This window comes from Elgaria multicarinata, chromosome 3 (assembly GCF_023053635.1).
Source record: "Elgaria multicarinata webbii isolate HBS135686 ecotype San Diego chromosome 3, rElgMul1.1.pri, whole genome shotgun sequence".
Lineage (NCBI taxonomy): Eukaryota > Metazoa > Chordata > Lepidosauria > Squamata > Anguidae > Elgaria > Elgaria multicarinata.
The window spans coordinates 64408879-64430343 of NC_086173.1; the positions used below are offsets into that span (position 1 = coordinate 64408879).

The following is a 21465-nucleotide window of genomic DNA, read 5'->3' on the forward strand; positions in this document are numbered from 1 at the left end:
CCCTGAAGGCTTCCCTTCGCCCAACTCCTGCCTAGGCCGAAGCTCACAGAGCCTCGCGCCATCGCCTCACCCGCCCCCAAGCACACATTTCACCCCGGCGCGGTACCTGCCCGGTTCCCGCGTGCCCAGGCTCAGGCCGCGGCGTCAGCTCCGAAGAAGGAAGGAAGGAGGGAAGGAAGGGGCGGCAAGCTAGCAGCGAACGCAACACGCGGACGATGAGCCGGGCCGGCCGCCGTCTCTGCCGCTCACGTGACCAAGAGAAAAAGAGTGGGAGGAGTAGAGCCGCTTGCGTACGTCGATGGCGAAGGGCAAGAAAGCGCATCACGTGGCCCCGAGAAAGGGCGGTAGCTCCGCCTTCTTTTCATTAGTCCAACCGCGCAGCGCGTTGAGGTTGCTGCTAGACGTCACCGGGCACAAACGAATTTGGCTGCTGTTGAGTCCCTACAGAGCATAGCGGCGGAGCGGTGGTTTCATTTCATTTTTCATTTATTGCATTTTTATACCGCCTAATAGCCGAAGCTCTCTGAGCGGTTTACAAAAATTAGAACTACAACAATATTTAACAATATACTAATCAACAACATCACAGTAATACTCAAAAATATACTAAATACAAGTTCACAGCAAAACAAACCAGATAAGAAGATAAAAAGAAAAGAATGCTTGGTTGGAACAGCGTTTCTCCCCCTGAAGCAGCGCCCCCCTTCATCTCCAGCCTTGCTTTTAAAGTCTCCAGGTTGGAATAGCTCACCCTTGGTAGAACAGCGTTTCTCCCCCTGGGTTCTACTTAGCTGCGATTTCTTGACCCAAGCAGCTTTTCATTTTAAAAACAAACAATTTTTCTTCCTGCACAGATTACTTCTGGTCATGGAGCCCCACTGGGAGAAAACAAGATGCAAGAGTCTTTTGGCCTCTTAAAGACGTTATGCCATAATAAAACTGACACAGAACGCTATTTCGTGGGTGCTATAACTGCTGCGCCTCTGGAATTCGCCACCAAGAGAAACAGTTTTTAAAAGTTGGGGTGGGGAAGTGTTCCCCATCAATAATATCTCGTTTTGTAGGATCACGCTTAATCTGGCTCTGAAGTCTTGGGGGGAAGCTGTGAGCCTGTGATGAGTTTCTTCAGTCTTGCAGCTGTGTAAAAGTATATTCACCCCACCCTGCATAAGAGATGCATCAGAGCCAAGGTCCTGTTGCATTAAAAAATCTTGTAAGCGTGTATATTTCTGGGAGAAAGGAGCAAACATTATGTTCCATGGAGCTTATGCAATGCTATTTAAGGTTAGTAGACAAACATACAAAAAACTAAAGAACTGGGAGCAATGAAATCCATAGTGGGAGCACCCTGTCAGCAGATCATAGCCCACATATTTATGCCAATGCATCAATTGCCTCACAGTGGACCATGCTGGCCATTCCTATGGCATAACAGAGCTTCAGCGGCAAATGGCATTGCTTCCAGATTGACTTTTGCCCCTTCAGCTCTCAATGTTAAGAGTAACCGCAGTTCTGTAGTTTCTGGAATTCATTGTTTTTCCTATGTTAAGCCCAGGAACAGGCTCCATTTGCCATCCAGCTCAACATAACGATCTCTGATGGATCCTAAAAAAGGCCCAAGTCGTGCAAGAGTACACAATAAATGCCTCCTTGGTTGGTGGTAGGGCAAGTATTTCCCTCTAAGGTTTGCTCCACATATTATCTTTGTGGGTATATTGCCCGTGCTTCATGGTCAGCTGCAGGCCTAGATATGGAAATTGTGATGGCTGCCCTCCTGTAATTAATAGACAGAGTTCTTGGGATTTTTAGTATTTGCAGTTCCTTGTGAACATTCCTTGGGTTTAGCACGTGGTTGTGAGGTGCCATGACATCACAGGTAAAATGAGTGTCTCATCCTTCCTCCACCTTACACTGTTTGCAATTCTTTAAGAATATAAGAGCCATGCTGGATCAGCAATCTGTTCCCACAGTGGCCAACCTTACATGGTTGAGCTGTGTGAACTAGACTAATCCACAAACATTTATGCCATAATGTGTTTGTCTTTAAGATGCTACAAGACTTGTTTTTATTGAATATTGTTATCTGTTGCTCCTACTGCAAGTTTGCTGATCTGCTTGTTGCTATTCTATTTTGCTCTTATAAGCTATGAGAATGGATAGGACAAGGATATTAATATCTTAATATTGTTAAGCTCAAAGGATAGAATGTGTTAACAATAAATATTAGTAAAATTATGATCTGAATCTAAAGCTAAATTAAATCAAAAGCAACTGAAGTTTTGTAGAATAATATCTGTAGAAGCGGTGTTTTCATGTGTTGCCTCTGTGTTATTGTCAGCACGGGTGGCTAACTACAACTGTGAAAAACAAGAAAGAGTCTGTTGGCACCTTAAAGTCTGATACATTTCTTATGGCATAAGCGTTCATGGATTACAGCCCAATTCATCAGATGCATGAGATACTATTGCGTACTTTATTTCTTTTTAAAATAAGGATCCCTGTCGCTCACAGATGTATTTTTAAATTTACAAAGCAAGATTGCATTGGATCTTTTAACAGTTAAGTCATCACAATTTTGTGTCAAGTGATAATCCCCGATATTTACTCTTATTTAATAACATAAGTGCTGTGCTGAATCAGATGAACAGCCACTCTTTTCTAATCTTTTTTAAAAGAATCCCAGAAACCATTATAGTGCGAGATGATCCATCAGAAATTGGTGGTCCACTAGCAATCACAATCTACTTTTTGCTCCCCATGTTGTATAGTCTCTGTTGGTGTTCATTATCACCATTATTATTTATTACATTTATAATTAAAAACTAATATACAAAATTTCAAACCATAAAAGGCATAAGAACAGATTACATACCAACTATCCAGGGGTCAGTTTTTTTAAAAAAATCAACAAATGCTATTAAATGCCAGGGAGAAGAGAAAACTGTTGACCTGGCATGAAAATATAACAATGTCAAAGAGTGTTAGAGCAGCAGGAACCTTATGCTTAACCCTATGGTAGTAGATTATTTAATTTACATGGTAAAATGGGCTTTGGCTTAGCAATAGCAACCAACTATTCTATTGACAGTCTCATTATTAAACATTAACTTTTTAGCTTGTTTCATTACATCTGATTCTTGCTAAATCGCCTTTGCCCCCAGGAGATAGGTTACCATGTTAAGGCAAGTCGGGATATTTCTGTAGCAGCCCTTTCTGCAATGTGATGTTAAAGTTAAGAGTATAGTTCACGTAAAGATTTTTTTAAAGGGGCAATAGTCACTCAGCATCTTAGATGGTTTCACTGTGAATGGATTTAGCCTTAGCCGGTTGCACTCAATCTAATTTTAATTTAAAGGCTTTCCGCTTCTCAGTCAAGCTGTGATCAAGTCAAAACACTTTGGTAAGTCTACCTCAAAATCAGGTTTTGGTTTCTGACAGAATGTAAATTGCATCCAAAAATGAAATTGGGTAGCTAACTTGAACTTTGCTGCAGATGCAAAGCTAAAATTTAATTAAAAGTGCAATGGCAAATATTTTGTCGTTTGACGGCGCTCGTTTTGTTCAACGTGAGGACTGGATGCCTTTCTCGCTCTTTTCGCACCCCTCCGCGGCCGAGGTGCTTCTCAGTGCGCAAGTGCGGGGTTCCTCAAGCTGGAACTACAATTCCCGTCATGCCACGTAAGCCCCTTCATTGCCGCCGCTGTTCCCGCCCCCCCCCCCCTCACCCCGGTTTCGGAGCTGGCTGAGGGAGGTTGCCCGGGCCGGACCCGGCAGCGGCCCCGAGCGGTCGGGCTCGGGTGGGCATGGGGGGCTGCCTCTCCTCACAGGCGGCTGATGACCTGTCGCTGCTCAACGATTCTACGGGCGATGGGGCGAGCCTTGGGCCTGGGGACCCACCTCCCCCGCCCATCCCGGCCCCGCCGCCCCCCTACCAGGTACCAAGTCGGGGCAGGAGAGGGCTTGGAGCTCTGGGACGGATGTTCCCCGGCCCTTGCCGGGTGCGGTGCTGGGGAGCCGTGGGGAGCCTACGAGGCGCTGTCTGCTGGGTAGAGTATGCAGACCTATGAGTCGTGGGGTCGGATACTGGGTTTGGTTTCCGGGTGGGGACTGGAACTATGATGGAGGATACCCTGACTTCTTCCACATGCATGGACTAGACCCAAGTACACAAGGATGGAGCTCGCTGCGCATTTCGCTACCATTCACCCCGTGGATGTTACTGGGGTGAATTTACTCTCGGCTAGGAATGGCCATGTGATGTCAAGCAGGGCATAGAACAACGTCTTTCAGACTCGGAGTGCTTCCACTAGATGCTCGTACCATGCAATTGCCTCGCCTTGTGGAATTTTAGGGGTGGGGGTCTTCTATTTGTAACGCTCCCGTTTTGCCACCACTTTCCCCATCTTTTTTTCTTTTCTCATAAAGGCCATTAAAGAGGTAAAGCCAGAATAGCTGTCCCATGCCTTTAGATTGGTAGCACTCCGTCTAGAAGCACCTTCGGTTAAAGAGAAGGGTATTTCCCCCTTAACCTTTGGGCTTCTGTAGATGGGTCGGAGATTTTAGTTTTTTTATCAGGCCCTGGTAGTTCTATTGCTGTTTTAAACTTGCTTTTAAATTGGTTTAAATTCTTGAATGTTAAAGGTTTTATATTATGTTTTATGCTGTGAACCAACCAGAGCGCTTTGGCTATAGAAATGCAATGAATGAATGAATAAGTCAATCTACTGCTTTCCCTTACCGAAGAGAAGGCTATAAAACATAAACTGAGGGACTTGAACTGAGATCATGGTGGGCATTTTGAGTGAAGGACCTGGAGTTGTGGGTTAGTTGTGGAAGATGCCACCTCATACCAAGAAGTGGAAATGGAAAGTTGCCAGAATAATTTACTAGACAGCATGGTGAACTAGGGGCGCTTGTTATTAAAGAAAGAAAGGCAGAAGTATTGAGAAAACACAGGAGGAGGGCTACAAATGGAAGACATTGTCTGGATACCCATAATATTCAGTGATTGAGCCAAGGAAATTGCACAATAAAAGCCTCATCCTAGATGGAGATGCCAAAATTCAGATGCCTTCAGCTGTGAACTATTTAATGTAAAGGGAGAGGGATGAAGTACACTTAAGCTGTTTATGTATAATTTAAAATGTGAGATATGAATGTGAACATGCTTGCAAGTAATTATGTCATACAGGTACACTTGTCAGGGAGGCAGGATTGACTGCAGCCCCATCAAATGTACACTGGGTTAATGTATAAAATGGCCCTCACTAGGCTGCACTGAACAAGCCACAATCAGGTTAATTTACCTCGCATAGTGGTTGTGAGGATAAAAGGCAAGATTCAAATGTAATTTGAAAAAAGTGTGCCTGTGAGGAATTAGCCATAGTGGGGTGAAAGTATGGAATCTGATTCATCTGTAGAGGAACAGCTACTCAACTAAAACTATTTGAAGGAGCCTGAGATAAACACAGCTTCTAGGAAGTTTGGCAGCTTGAGAGTCACAATTGGAGTTGACCTGAAGGAAACTGGAGTATGAATTGGTCTGTGGAAGTTGCTAGCGAAGGGAGGCTTCATGCTTTGCTAAAGAGGCTGAATATCCTGACCCATGGGTTTTTGGTTGGAGACGAAGCTTTAGGCTCCAGGCTTTGTCTTAGTGACAGGTGTGCTTGCACTGTTCCTGATGAATTTTCAGCAAACATTGAACCCCAGGCCCTGGTAGCCAGGAAGGCTGAGTCACGTTTCAGATACTTCTATCTCTTTCCATAGAGAAATTACCTAGAACATATGATAGATTTGTCTCATCCTTTGAACAGTTGTCCTATGTGCCTCTGATCTCTGCTTACCTATATCGGAGGATTCTTTTTGAGCAATTTCATGTTTCCCTTACTTGCATTTTTGCAAGCTGCCATACCTGCAGGGCAGCATTCTCCAAAGTGGGGTGGCCAGTCTATGGAGGAAGAAGAGGCTGGAAAAAAATGAGGGAAAGTGCAATTGTTTCATCTTATGCGTCACCGTAGACCTGTTTGAAATTACATGTCTATTTCACAGACAATATTTTACTTCTAAGAAAAGCCAGGGAATGGAATGAAAGATTAGGGTTCTGTTCCCCATAAAGTATCAGAGTGGACCTTGGGGTGGGGGGAGACTTAGATGGGTAGGGAATTATTCACAATAACTACAAAAACTCTTGCGTTGAAGCTGATAGATAGCAGATTAGGCAAATAAAAATCCTACTTCACACACACCAAAATCTCACACAACTAACCTATGGAAGTTATTACTAGAGAATGTTGTGAAGCCCAATAGGACAGATGAATTTTTAAAGGGTTAGATAAATATATGAGAAAGACCGCCCTATTAACCAGTATCCTGCAGATTTGCGGATGATGTATGCAGGGGTAGGCAACCCAGTGCTATTTTGGATTACAATCCCATAATCCTTGTTCTTGCTGGCTGGGGCTGATGTGTGTTATAGGCTACAACATCTGGAGGACATTGGATTGCATACCCCTGATGTATGCTAACAACAGGGAATGGATGTCATTATCATTTTCTGCTTCTGAGGTTCTTGTAGCTTTTGGCTGGCCGCTATTAGACAAAATGCTGAACTAGTTGGACCACAGGTTTCATCCATCATTTCAGTACTTGTATCCTGAATCTCTGACCAGCTCAGTGCTCATTAATATTACCAGTATTTACATATGTATCCCTGTGGGATAACTTGCAGTTTGCTGCAGTACCTTTATTGGTTTAAATTGCTTGAGCAAGGACATGGTTTTATCTTGGTTGTGCTTTTATATTGTATTTTATATCATGTTTTTTATACTGTTTGTTTTATACTTTGAATGGTTTTAATTTTTGTGAACTGCCCAGAGAGCTTCGGCTATTGGGTGGTATAAAAATGCAATAAATAAATAGTTGCTGTGTGAAAGGAGCTGGAGCATAATCTTTTCATGCTAACGCCAGATGATTAGACCACTGTCTCAACAAATATTTATCTGTATACCTCCCTAGTTAGAGAAGAAGAGAGGGACCTAATTATTTTATAGAGAGTAATAAGTCCTGCAAGGATCCTAACACCTGAGTATCAAAAACCCATAGATTTCTGAGGCATCTGTAATTACACCCTCATTAAATAGTGTGTACATGCTGGCTGAGTCCCCTGGAAAAGCTTCAAACACCAATAAAAATGGGTAAGTTACCATGATTTAGCCCAGGGGTTGGCAGAAAGTAGATCTCTAGGTGTTTTGGATTTCAACTCCCAGCATGCCTGACCATTGGCCATGTTGGCAGGGGCTACTGAGAGTTGGTCCAAAACACCTGACTTAGCCTGTCTGGTGTACAACAGAGTAGACGTTATCTGACAGTTGCAGCCTCACATATGCTAAAATGTTAAGTAGCTTGTATACATGTGAATGCAGGAGCTTCCAGGATTATATTTCTGGAAACATATTGAATAAGTAGATCTTTTGAAATAATAATAGTGGTCTGTGAGGAAAAGGAATTATGGGCTGGATTGGGAAGTGTGGGAATGGCTGAATACAAAAGTAGCAAACATTTAATAACCACTTGCTCTTCTGATTTCCTAGGAACATACGTCTATTCCAGTGTATCACCCTACACCCAGCCAGTCACGTCTTGCCACACAACTAACAGAAGAGGAGCAGATCCGTATAGCTCAAAGGATTGGACTGATTCAACATCTTCCCAAAGGAATCTTTGATCCAGGCTCAGAGCCATCAGAAAAGAAAATCAAGGAGTATGTTCTCCATGTGCAATGATTTGTATTTTTCCTCTTATCTCAGGCAGAGTCCTGCAAACCCCATAGTAACTATTTTTTGTTCCCCCACCCCCAATGTATGTTTTAAACTTTGTAAGGCTGCCTTGATAACAACTATTAACAACTATTTCCTAATGGATGTATAAATAGCCTTTATACCTCCTTGACAGTGTGCAGCAATTTGTCTTTCAAAATGCAACAGGAATAGATTGTGCTGTACCATCCCTGGTTTAAAAACACAACAGCACCTACCTACTGCCCTAAAGAAAAATTAGTTACTCAAAGGCATTGTTCTAATCTGTATAGATTAGGATATAAAGCATAGGCAAATTAGTATTTTTTTTCCTATAGCATTTTGCTGTATATATTTGTAGAGGCTGACCCTTCCCATTTTAAAGAACTTGATATTGCTTGAATCCAGCTTCCAAATGAAGCAAATAATAACTAGGCAAAATTGCTCAACTTTTGAATAGCTGTAGAGAGGACTTGAAGAAATGGGCAAAAAACTGACTTAAAGGCTGGGAGTGGGGAAAGTGGCTATAAAGCAAAATGATCTTTCGTGGTATTATTATATTTTATTATTCATTATGTTTATATACCGCCCCATAGCTGAAGCTCTCTGGGCAGTAAGCCTCTCCTTTAGGTCTTTCTTTAAACCTATGGCATACACAAATCCTAGATACTGTCAGCCATCCTTGTGCTTTATTATTTAGCATTCCTTAGCCTCCCGAACTGTAATTAGATGTTGCCACCCTAGCTCATCTATGTAGTAGAATTTTGTATGTGTGTGTCTGTTGGGAGAGCGGGTGTTGATGGTGGAGTAAGTGAATTTAGATTGCTTTATGTCAACAGCCACAGAGAAGAAAACCTGAGCGTAGCCTATGGTCACCAAGTAAGATGGAGTTGCTGTGTTGGATCCATAATTTGCTCCTCCATCCCACCCACACCTGCTGCAATAGCCATACCTCCATAATGAGGCCCATCTTTCTTTCTCTCTCTCTCTCTCTCTCTTGAATGCTCTTGTAGCCAAATGGGATCAGTCTGACTTGAATTTGAAAATAGTGTCACAGGAAGTAGTTGAACCCTGATTGGTAGAAAAATCACACTATCTATATACTGTGGGTGGGGAACCTGTGCCCTCCAGATGTTTTTGGACTCCAGCTCCCACCAGCATGGTCAATGATCAGAGATGATGAAAATTTTAGTTGAACATCTGGAAGGCCACTGGTTCTTTAGCCTTGTAGCATCTTCTAAGTGTGGATCCCTATGTGGCCAATGCACCTTCACCCACACGCAAAAGGGTGGTATCAGCAGATTTAGGAAAATCACAAAGTTAAAAAGAAAGAAAAACTTTGGGAAAAGAATGCTAAAAAGGGAGGTCAATACAATAAGGACTGAGGGGGGATATACTGCTGACTCTTGGGGGAAATGGAATGCAGTATCCTGGGAAAGATCATGGCTGACTGGCACTCTGAGCAGACGCACTCCACGCTGCAATGTTTTGTTTCAGATCTCGCTTATTTTATTATTGACCTGAAGGTCCACGTTGAGGTAGGGTAATAACAGCACAATGATCTTGTAACTTCATAGAGTTGCTTATTCAATTTAAAAACAAAGCCAGAAAAACAGTGGCTAGTCAGTTGGGGAAGTGACTATTTTGCTCAATAAAGGGTGCTTTCATTAGATCATTTTGCAGCTATTAAGGAATGAGAGGTAGAAATCCACCAAAAAGTGACAGTCTGAACTAGTAATGTGAACTGGCTTTATTTTGAAAGGAACCCTAATGCCAAAAAACTAAAGTACAAATCATCAACCTTCCTCCCTTGTGGGCGTCAGCACTTGCAAGGTATTTGTGGTGAGCTTGAATGTTTAACCTGTTGTTAGAAGGAAGGTCATGCAGCTATTTCAGTTTGCCCCTCTGGAATGCAACATAAGGGTACTTTATAGTGTCATAAACTGAGCTCAGCACAAAAACACCTAGGGTCTATTTTGCAATATTTAAAAGACCAAGCATAGGGTAAGGTAGTACATAGCTAGTTGCTTATTGGCATACCTGCACCTGCTATGTGGCAGGTTGGGCAGGGAATGTGAGACAGAAGGCTTTGAAGAACCTTCATGTTAATGATCCCATTTCCTTTTCTCTGTGCCTCACTCCAGGTGTGTGATCTGCATGCTGGATTTTGTCTATGGAGATCCCATCCGGTTCCTGCCCTGCCTGCACATCTACCACGTCCACTGCATTGACGATTGGCTGATGCGATCATTCACTTGTCCTTCTTGCATGGAGCCAGTTGACGCTGCTCTGTTGTCCTCCTATGAGACTAATTAAGGTCGCTCTGTGCCCTGCTCTTGTTAATGCTTCCAGGCTGTGGCTGTGTGGGGGGCTGGGATGCGGCAACACTTTTATTTGCACACTTCTGGGATACACCAAAGAATGCTATGGCAAAGAACCTGGTCCCAGGCTCCAAGGACAACTCGTGGCCATATCTAGTTTGGCTGGCTTTCCTAAAGAGTGACTTGTTCCGCATTGTATCCAATGTAGGTGGCGATGAGGGCAGAGGAATTGGTAAAGCTGGAGTTGTCCTTCCACTCCACCCACAAATTAATGTGAAGACAAAGATTATTCGTTGAAGCTGTTCAATGCCCTCACACCATTCTAAATTTCCACTGAGTTAATAAGTACAGTACTCCTAGGGTGCTGTATTGGGATTTGTAACTCTGTGGCCAAAAAGAGACGGTATCTACAACTGATATTGGTGGCAAAAATCTTAAATCTAAAGAGGTGCTTTGGATTGTTACCAGCTCTGGTCAGTGTGTGGCAGAATTAGCGTTTTGTTAAAATGTATTTTTAAGCATTCCCCCTTTCATCCTTCAAAGGTGAAGAGAGCTTTGTTGAAACTGGATTGGGGTAGAAGCAGGTGTGTTTCAATCTTGGGCACTATTGAAAACTCACCCATTCGCTGCAGAGCAGAAAAGACACTTAAGGAGCTTGTCTTCTTCCTTTGTGGGCAGTTTGGAGCAGTGACATTGCTGGGGAATGGAGCTTGATTCTGTAGCTATTGGAGGCAGAGTGCTTCTATTTCAAGGTTGGTGCTTCAGCTAAGAAGAATGAAGGATAGAGTTTCCTTACTCTTCTGCTTTTAAAGATTTTTTTCTGTAAATCAGGAGGGGAGTTTTATATCCGTTCTGAAGAGGTGCACCATGGCGCTTCTGAAGCCTATGTTGGCAGCCAATGTTATCAAGTTTATACAAATCTACAGTTAGTAGAGAGTGACTTTATCTTGCCACATGGATAGAATGGATTCAAAGAGCAAACAGAATTCTTTCTCACACAATTTTCATTTGGGTGCAGTTCACTGGATTTGGGGGAAAGGGGTGTATATGTTCCTCACAGTTCAAAGTTCCTGCCTTTCCACAACACTCTAATCAAAACAGTATTGGCACTTTTTAGGCATTTTGTTGGCATGCTTACAGGGTGAGAGACAAAAAAGTTATTTGTAAATAACAATTTTTTGTATAGAAAGTTGGTGATTCAGTATGATGAAACCCCTTCAAAAGACTAACTGCTGGGGTAAAGGCATTCAAGTGCACTATTCTAAAAGGTCAAGTTCTGCTTGTTGCCCAATGTTTACTCTGTTTGCCTTATACAAAATCAAGTGAGGACTCTTGTTCCATAGGAAACTGCTAGTGCAGTCTATTAGTTTTAGTGCCATGCAGCAAGCCCACTATTTGAAAGGTTTCCCTTAGTCATGCTCTGTTTATTGCCTTGCAAGTGGAGAAGTGTGAAAGTGCTTTTCTGATTATGTATTGTCCTTAACAAGGATCTAGCACTTGAAAGTGAAACTGATGTACATTGCATTCAAATGGAAATAAAATAGATTGCCTATATATATTGTCTAAGCAGACTACTCAAATCCCTTCCGCAACTTTTTCAGCTGAAGTGAATGTGAGCAGAATCTGACAAGAACTCTTTTAGCCATCAACCAGCAGTGATTCTGCTTTGCTCTAGCTCTTCTTATTCTCTATAGGTAGAATCAGTGATGAGCCAAAATTATTAGACTCTGGCATAAACTAACAGACTCCCATGTCAAGGTTGGGCCTTTCCTCTTTCCTTCTTGTTTCAGGGAAGGAAGAACAGTGGCTTTCCAAACCATATTGCAAGCCTGCTTTCCTTACTGGAAAGCCCAAGGCTGGCCAGGGGAGAGGCAGCTACAGCTCAAATGTCAGAACAGAGTGTCATTGCCTTGAGAGAACAGCAAAAAAATGTGGAAGGAACCATGAAGGGGTATGGTAGAAGTTGTTTTCTTAAGGCAGTTTTCTTTGGGGTCAAGAGCTGCATTCCTTTGGGAAAGAGTGGTCAGGGACCACATACTGGCAGTGGGTAAGGCTACAGGACAGTCATTGGTCAGTGATTATGGTTGTTGTGGTTCAAACCATCTGGAGGGCAGAATGCTGCCTACACCTGCTCTAGCCAGTGCATTCTGTTGCACCTCACTGCCTTCCAGCCATTCTCTATCTTCTTGTGGCAGCTCGATTAAGCCAGCTGAAGGCATAGAAGACATGGGGCTGCATGGAAACTGTAGAGAACAAGCTTAAGGGGCTCTCGTTCAATCCTAGTCATTTCTGATCAAAGGTAGCAGACACTGATAAAGACTTCTGCCTGGGATTTTAAAGAGACACTACCAATCAGACAACCCACTGGTTTAACTCTGTTTAAGACAGTTTCAGAGGTAAAGTTGAAGTTCATTTAGTCGAGATCAGCAGCCTGAACTCTATTTTGCTGTTTTGTTCATTTAAAGACTACTGAGGAAGGGAACAGGGGTGTTCAATTGGGTGTAGAAGCTGAACAAATAAAGGGATGCAAACAACTGAAAGAGGTAAGTGCAGCAATGGAATTTCTTAGGAAAAGATCATTTACAAAGGTATTTCACAGCACAAAGTATGTAGGTTCCCTCTGAGTATGTACTGGAAAGGACATCTGGAAAATAAAGATTTACAGCTTATGAAGCAAGCTTTAATTGCAGTGAAAATGGAGATATGTTTTCATACTCTAGTTGCTATCAGATTTTACCCATTCTTTTGACAGTAACTTTTGCCAGAAGTATAGTAAATGGACAGTTTAAGAAACTTCCGTGTAGCTACTAACAGTACATTTGGAAAATATGCCACCTTAACTCTTCACACAGTCAATCTTCCTTCAACAATAAAAGCAAAACACAGAAGTTTAGTTTTTTTACACAGAGAAAAGTGTACTTTTGCCCCTCCATGAAATTATGTGGCCACATGAAGAAACATCATTGTGGAAAAAACTTGTATGAGAGAGCTGTACCCCTCTTGTGTAATCACAATTGCCTATTTCAAGCTGCTAAAATACAAATAAGCTACAATTTTATGGAGTCAGTTCAGTTTTTCCATGTGCCCAACAAGGTTCAAAATATATTTTAGCCAACCTGTTGCGGGGGCATTCCAGTGGTGGGCAGAGGGCTAAAAACACCAGCTTATTTTAACTTAAAGCTCTTGCTGCAAGTAATGAAGCCTTAGGAGAGGCATTTCAAACTTTTAGCGTAGGGGAATGTACACAAAAGCCATCAGTGGTCAGAGAAGAGTGAGTGGGGCCAGAGGTGGCATGGCCATCTGAAGAATCCTGGAGGGCCAAATTTGGGACCCCAGGCCTGAGGTTCTTCACCCCTGCTCTAGAGAAAACGAGCACAAATTTCTCATGCAAAGTAGTATTCGGATCACCCAGAACAGCTAGACTTGGTATCTTTATACCTAACAGCCATTCATTTCTTTGAAGCATCTGGTGTGATAGTTTATGGAATTACAGGGGTAATGGAACTGTGTCTGTATATTCAAGATCTAAGCCACACAATTAGATTAGTAAGGAAACTGATCCCTTCTCCCCACTCTTGCAATGCACATTTTAGAATAATGATCTAATCAGAGGTAAAGACAAGTACACAACCAGGGGAAGTAATTATCTTATATAAAGCAATCCAGAACATGAACGTATTTTATGATAGGATTCAGTTCCAACTCTTGTTTCATTAATCTTCCAACCTCCTGCCCTATATACATTTTTTAAAAAACACCCCACTATGTCGTGTGTGTGTGTGTGTATACACACACACACACACACACACACACTTTTTATCCAATCGTTTCAAATATTACCCAGGCATATGATGACAAGAAGTGATCACTATCACTGTGTTCCAATTTCAGGAAGTAGTTCTCACTCCATAAGAAAAAAAAAAGCATTCTGTAGCTAAGACCTTTGAATACTAGGCTTTATACCTGCAGTAAACAGTTTTAATGGGTTTATAGGTATCAATAGGAGCATCTAGAAAAGAAAAATATTTATATATGTACAGAAAGCAAAACATAGCTGACAAATAATATCCACAACAAAATTTTATTTTTAAGAGCTAGTATTAAGAATGATTATCAGTGCTCTAAGCTGGGCTGTGGAGGTCAAAAGCAATGAAGAAGGGAGCCTGATCAAGTATATATGAAGGAAGCAAACTGCAACCCCTTTATAGCAGGCTGGAAACCAGATACCAGTGAAATATTTAAACCTTCAAAGTTGCTTCAGGCTTTCACCAGCAAATAGTTTCTCATATGACAGTGTGAGCCCCTTTCAGACATTACCTCAGCCTGAATGCATTGGAGGGGACAGAGATGAGACGATGTCCCCTAGCCCTGCCCCCACCTATTCAGAAGGTCTGATTCAGGCTCCTATATTTCCACAACTATATGTCCACAGCCTAAAAGGCTGTGCCATAGGATCAGGGCCCCCCAATCAGGTTGAAAAGCCCACATGCATTCAAGATGTACACATGCAGGAATCCCTTCTGCTGAACATGCGTTACAGTAAACCCCTTCTCAAATGTGAAAGGGAAAGTCTGAACAGGGCTCAGGTGGTATGAAATTCCAACAAGAGTACTTAACATTGAAGAGCATTGTTTCCTCTGCCTCAAGAGCCTTTAAGTGTCCTACACAAGTATCAAAGCTGTTCTGATAGGTAGAAAGCAGTGACTGTTTCAGGAGAGAAGATATTTATATAAAGATATGACCCATGGGCTGTTGAATAAACATTTATTAAATCCTCATTTAGGCCCCTCCCAGATAGTAATATAAAACCTCAGCTGGTCTTCCTTCAGTGTACCAACCCTTTTCTGTGAATATCACATTTTTAGCATAGCTCAGAAGTCAGGTATTTTATCTCTGTTGTCTCTGACACAAAGAGCCAGTTCCATTAAAAGGAGATGGAAGGAATAGGATAAGATTCAGAGGTGACCCCCGCGTACATCACAGCACAAAATTTGGGCTTTATATGCTGGACTATAAAAGATATCTTCCTTTTTTAATTACATTGCTGGGAATGTACTAGAGGCCTTTCCAGGAAGTTGTCACTCTCAGTGACAGAATTCACATCAACTGCAACAAGGGCTTATGTTTCAGCTCTAACCCACTACCTTGTGGAAAGTATAAGGAATCAAACTGGAGATATATGAAGTCAAGAGGAAACATAGGTCCCATGTACACAGCAAACAGCTGCCAAACCAATGGCCATAAACCTCAGTTCTAAATCTCTCCCCACAGTCCAGGAATTCTGGCCACAAAGCCCAGGACTGGGGCTAATCAAAGGCTAGAATCATGGTATTTGGAGTTCCATTTGTCCCAGGGCAAGTTTTCACTAACTTTAGCCAGTTTTTCTTCAATACATAATACTTGGTGTAAGTGCAGACCAAGTTTCTACCTTCTTAGCTAGCAGGTAGGCACAGAATAATCCTCAGTGCTAGATTGGAACATACATAGCAGAAGGCTTGGAACAGGCTTAAGCAGCAGCAACTGGAATTTAGAATAAAACCACATAACTCACTGCAACATACAGTGAAACAACGAGAGGAAAAATAGGGGAAGAAATGCAGCCACAGAATTAAATACCACTCATCTTTCATCATGGAGCGATAAGGATTAACAAAGCGCTCTGCGACTACTAGTGCCTGCAGTGCACATTGGCTAGCTGCGACTGCATTTACGTTCACCTTCAACAGCAAGAGATAATGAATTTGGCAAAGATGGAGCCTCATTCCCATGGTGAAAACTTCAGGTGTATTGGAAGTGTTAGGCAAAGGATCAACGCTAAAGATTTTGCCAGCAAGGCATGTTGCCTGGTGATTTAAGGAAAAGACACGTCTGACCAATTCCACTATTTGGGGGATTACAAATAAAAAAATCCTGCAACTAAGGCAAAGTTCTTAGTTTTCAGAAGAGGAGGAAAACAATAAATGAAACAGTGAAGGAGGCTCTAAATTCCCAGATATAAAAGTATGGCGAGTCATCTGCTGCCATGGCAGCATTCAGTCTGTGGGGCAGAGCTACTCTCCTTTGACGCTTTAAATAATTATGTACATCAGAGTCAGTCCAGGCTGGGGATGAAAGCTATTTCACCAAAGGGCGGGTTTTATCATCATCACTGCACTGGTGGGCTTTGTACTTTTTCACTTCAGCCATATATTTGGCCCACGCATCTCCTTTACTTGTCAAAACCTACAAAAGAAAAAAGGAAGCAAATATGAAAGGTTACACATTGAGAATTCTTGCACTTAGAAGCATACCATATTCAGGATAATAACTCTAAAGAACAGTGGCCTACACATCAATCTAGGAGAGTAGGTGAGTTATAGTGCACAGATTGTTGTATTTTAATTGGGGAGACCCAAGCTCAAATCCTTGGGTTATTAACCATCTCTCAGCCTAGCCCAGTTTTCCCAAAACCAGGGCCATCCATTTATGCTGGACTACAACTCCCACCATCCTCAGCTAGCATGTTTCTCTTCTCACCCGATACATTTTTTTCTCTCCCCCCACCCCCAGGTCTCTAAGCAAGCCTCTCCTGAGTTTTTGGAAGTTACCATTCAGCTCCTCAGCAGCTTTTCACACACACAAAAGATGGCAATTTCCCTTTGCCTAGAAGGCCCAGACCCAGCTTCAACATCAATGCCAAATGTAGATGACAAGAGGGCAAGAAAGCCTTTGCATCACCTTCCGCATTTGCTGAAACAAAAGTTGAAGTTTGCCGCAAGCCTCATGATGAACTGTCAGTTGGAACATTCCTGACATAAGACTACAAAGCTTAAAGCAACTCACCTCATCCTCTGTCTTTTGTTTCTTGGCTACCACTCCTGTCTTCAGGGCTAGCTTGCTGCCCCCTCTCCGCTTGCCCACCTGGGTGAAGGGATAGAAGACTGCAACCGTTATACGAGCCTGGGAGCTGCAAGGGGAATGTTGCCCACTATATAACGGTATAGGGAGTCCTTCAATTAGATCATCTTAGCTCGCCATCACACCTGTCAGTCAGTACAGAGCTGCCGAGCGTAACCTACACCGTTGTGCTAGGAGGGTAAAAGGGCACCTTAGCAGTGTTCACCAATACATCTGTACAATTAAGCCCAAACATTTAAAAAACATAACAAGTAACAAGAAAGGGAAGTACTCTGAATTCTTTCTAGGCTTGCTGCCTATTAACCATCACTAAACTTTCTCTGATGTTTTCCTAAAATTAAACTTTAACCCACATCCCACCTAGTACAGAACTCAACTGCTAGAACTCTGGCTGGTTTGCCTAGGTAGAGCCGTACTACAGTAGTTGTGAAAGAGCTACTTTGACTGCCTATCCACTCCTGAGCCCAATTCAAGCCCTAAATGGCTTGGGGGCCAAATATCTGAAAGACCCTCCTCCCATATCAGCCTGCCTGTGAATTAAGATTAGAGGAGGCCCTTTTCAATAAATGCAGTTCTGTTGGAGAAGGACCTCTACAAAGGAAAGGGCCTTCTCTGCAATGGTGCCCCAACTTCGGATGCCCTCATACAGGAAATACACCTGTCAGCACTATTCTTTTCATTGCCAGATTAAAACCCTTTCTTTGTACAGATATTTTTACAATTAATTGTTATACTTGTTAAATTTACATGTGTATTTTTAAGCTAGTTGAAGTAATTTTATGGCTGTCAATCTTGTTTTTTAATGTTTTGATTTTAGGTCATTTTATTGTATTGAACGTTTAATTTGGGGTACACTTCCCTGAAATCCTCTTTTGGATGAAGGAGCAGTAAATATTTTAAAAAATAAAATTAAAACTAAAACAAAACACAACATCACAGTCTGGAATACACACAAAGTGCTTTGCTTTCCTGATAATTATGAGGGCAATCAAGTTAGCAGAACCAGCCTGACATCAAATTTTAATAGCTAATGTAATCCTAGAAACCTCCATGATCCCCACCCGTATATCAAGAAACCTAGATTTCTAACAGGACCTGCAGGCTTAAGATTCCCCCCCCCCAAAAAAAATATATTCAGTTGAAGACAGCTTGCAAATAGATGGGCTGTTTCTGCTAGACACCAAGAAACAAGTCGGATTCCTACGGCCACCAACAGATGTGACAACTCCCTGCTTCTCTTACAGTCCCATGGAATACTGACAGCCTTTGCCTCCTAAGTTTTGCCTAACCTTTTCTCCAATAGTCACACACATTACATACCCAAATACTTTCCCCACATCCATATTTAAATCAAAACTCTATTTAGAAAAACCTACACTTTGTAAGATAGGAAGCAAAACTTGCTTATTTTGTAATTCTTCAGCTGCAATCATATGCGCACCTATCCAACTGACTTCAATAAAATTTTCTTCTGAGCAGACATGCATAGGATTGGGCTGCTATTCCACTAGTGTGCAGAGTAGGCTCCCTTCCCCATACCCAGTTATATTATTAAAGCTTGACCAGGAAAGACCGCACTGGCTATTGTGAATAAAATGGTAGCACCTTATTTCAGAATTACTACACCAATAATGATGATGAGAGGAGCTCATTTCTGTTCCAAGAGCTATGCTGAGGACTTTAAAACTCTCTATGCTAGCTAAAGAAGCTATCCCAGCTATTCACTTGCAGCAACTGAAAGGGGAAAAAATCCTCTGGTTCACTTTAAGAAAATATCAATTTTTCATATACCTATTCACTAGTTTATCCCTAGACCTTATCACAATTCCTTTATTGACAACAACAATAATAATATAATACTCTATCAGTTAAGTTCTTCAGAAGACAGCTAAAGCAAAGCATTATGTTGTGGTATCTACTTGAGGATCATAACGACACTTTCTGTTTAGGTATTGCTTCCAGTATGAATAAATCCTCTATATTATGCTTCATGTCTGGAATTAGGAGTGAGCAGTGAAGTGGCCAAGTTTGACAACACCAAATTATTTAAGGTTGTTAAAACACAAAGGGATTGTGAAGAGTTCCAAAGGGATCTCTCTCAGCTGGGAGAGTAGGCATCCAGATGGCAGATGCGGTTCAATGTAAGCAAGTGTAAGATGATGCATGTTGGGGCAAAAAAACCCAACTACAAGTATAACCTAATGGGATCTGAGCTGGCGGTGACCAAACAAGAAAGATATCTTGGGACTGTGGTGGACAGTTTGATGAAAATGTCCACCCAGTGTGTGGCTGCTATAAAGAAGGCAAACTCCATGTTAGTCATTATAAGAAAAGGAACTCAGAACAAAACAGCCAGTATTATACTGCCCTTATACAAATCTATGGTGTGACCACACTTAAAAAACTGTGTACAGTTCTGGTCACCACCTCTAAAAAGGATATTATAGAGCTGGAAAAAGTGCAGACGAGGGCAACTAAAATGATTAAGGGGCTGGAGCATCTCCCCTATGAGGGAAGGTTACATCAACGGGGATTGTTTAGCTTGGAATAAAGGAGGCTAAGGGGAGACAAAGAGGTGTACAAAATTATGCATGGTATGGAGAATGTGGACAGGGAGACATTTTTCTCCCTCTCTCAAAATACTAGAACCCCGGATCATCCCATGAAGCTGATTGGTGGGAGATCCAGGACAAATAAAAGGAAGTACTTCTTCACACAGCGCATAGTTAAATTATGGAACTCACTACCACAGGATGTAGTGATGTCCACCAATTTGGATGGCTTTAAAAGGGGGTTAGATAAATTCCTGGAGGCAAAGGCAACAAACCTGATGGTTGCATGCTATCTCCCGTATTCAAGGCATTAAGCCTGTGTGCACCAGTTGCTGGGGAAGATGGGTGGGAGGGTGCTGTTGCACCATGTCCTGCTTGTTCATCCCTGGCCGATGGCTGGTTGGCCACTGGGTGAACCGAGTGCTGGACTAGATGGACCCTTGGTCTGATCCAGCAGGGCTCTTCTTAAGTCATGACTGACAGTTTTTGGTCCTCAAAAGGAAGACTTATTGAGGGGATTTGCCATCAATGATGATTTTGCACCTTGCACTTTTTCTTCAAACTATAGAAAAACTACCTGCCTCAAAGTAAGATTCCACATAGAAAAAGAACTGTAATTTTGTTGGAATGTCTCAGCTCTGACTACTGAATAGCTTGACTTCTTGAAACAAAGAACATTAGGACATTCTGTTGTGGAGCAGGAACACAGCCACTTGGAAATGAGACACACTAAATGTAATGTTACTTCTAAGCAAATACTTTCAGGATCAGGGAGCAAAAGGGATTTTGAGGTTTGTCCTATAACTTCTGACACCAGAGCTAGTTCAACTGAAATAGTATTAAGTGATATACATTTTCTCCTCACAAGTAACAGCCTCCCTATACCTTATTAGATAAATACTTCCAGGAGCATCCCAGAATTGCTTGCTTCCAGGTCCACATTCATTCCACAAAAGGAGAAAAACATTAGTTTGCACAGCAATGACTGGCATTGGGCACAGTACCACAGGATTGTCAACATTTTTTTAAAGTTCAGTTTGCTTCTTGGACACAACTATGCCTTAGAGAAAACTTGTTCAGGGTGGGGAGAGGAATAAGAACTAAAATACCACATCCAAACAATTAGGCTTAAAATTATGGCTCGCATAACAGGACCTTTCATAACAGATAGCCACTTTACTTTACTGGGAGAGAAGACGAGCGAGAGCGCTCAGGAGAAGGAAGAAAACTCAACAGGGCTCTTAGTAAAGCTATTCTGATATCAGCACAAAAGTATCTATGCCTAGGGCAGGAACATCAATACGGGGGCAGAGGGGAGCAGGCATTTTACACAGGTGGTGCATCTGTCGAATTTTTGCCTGTAAGGCCTGTCAGAAAAGGTGAAAAAACTGGACTGCCGTTGAAAAAACGGACATAAGGCACCAGCGCCTCGGTCTTTTACGGGCGACAGGGGATAGGGAAGAGACGGAAAGCGAAGTGGAGGAGACGAGGGGAAGGAGAGGGAAGGTCAGTGCCCGGATCCCTTACGAAGCTGAGGGCGCTCCCGCTGCGCTTCTTTCCCGGCGGTTCGTGTTCCCCGGGCGGCTCCGGCCGCGCTTCGGTCTCTTTCTGCGTCTCAGCCCCAGCTCCCGGTCCGCTCCTCCCTCCCGTCGCAGCGGCCTCTTCCATGCGCCGCTTGAAGAGCTCCAGGAAAGAGCCATCGTTGGCGAACACGTTCACTCCGCCCGGTCCGGCCGCCTCGGAACCTGGGCCTCTTCCTCCGCCGCCGCCTTGCGCCGCCGCCATCTTGCGCCGCCCTCCCTGCTTGAGTATACACGCCCCGGTGCACGATGGGAAACGATGACACTCCCAGCCGCCGCAAGGCACGGTGGGAAAACCGAGGAGGTTGGGTCAGGAAAGTCA

At 42.7% G+C, this 21465-nt stretch overlaps 3 protein-coding genes across 5 annotated transcripts in view; 1 reads left to right on the forward strand and 2 right to left on the reverse strand.

Moving 5' to 3' along the window:
* The window catches only part of TNPO2 (transportin 2), a 32340-nt gene extending 32096 nt beyond the window's left edge, over window positions 1-244 (reverse strand). The window contains exon 1 of the mRNA XM_063120535.1: window positions 107-244. The gene's annotated coding sequence lies outside the window, so the exon portion shown is untranslated. The remainder of the gene's footprint in view (window positions 1-106) is intronic.
* A 3468-nt stretch (window positions 245-3712) lies between these two features.
* On the forward strand, window positions 3713-15230 carry LOC134394806 (RING finger protein 11-like). Of its 2 annotated transcripts, XM_063120549.1 has the most exons (4): window positions 3713-3935; window positions 7590-7759; window positions 9938-10114; window positions 15155-15230. In XM_063120549.1, exons 1-3 carry the CDS (start codon window positions 3804-3806, stop codon window positions 10107-10109), a joined length of 474 nt encoding a protein of 157 aa, XP_062976619.1. In that variant the 5' UTR covers window positions 3713-3803; the 3' UTR covers window positions 10110-10114; window positions 15155-15230. The 2 variants fall into 2 exon arrangements, with proteins under 2 accessions (XP_062976619.1, XP_062976618.1); XM_063120548.1 differs by lacking the exon at window positions 15155-15230 and having other exon boundaries at window positions 9938-11668.
* TRIR (telomerase RNA component interacting RNase) lies at window positions 12773-21435 on the reverse strand. 2 transcript variants are annotated; one of them, XR_010025204.1, is made up of 4 exons: window positions 21091-21435; window positions 16937-17014; window positions 13924-16336; window positions 12773-13876 (listed from the first exon to the last, which is right to left on the reverse strand). XR_010025204.1 is itself a non-coding variant. In XM_063120550.1 (3 exons), the coding sequence occupies exons 1-3, from the start codon at window positions 21346-21348 to the stop codon at window positions 16229-16231; spliced, it is 444 nt and encodes a 147-aa protein (XP_062976620.1). In that variant the 5' UTR covers window positions 21349-21435; the 3' UTR covers window positions 12773-16228. The 2 variants fall into 2 exon arrangements, 1 of the variants encoding a protein (XP_062976620.1); XM_063120550.1 differs by having other exon boundaries at window positions 12773-16336.
* Between the last annotated feature and the right edge of the window lie 30 nt (window positions 21436-21465).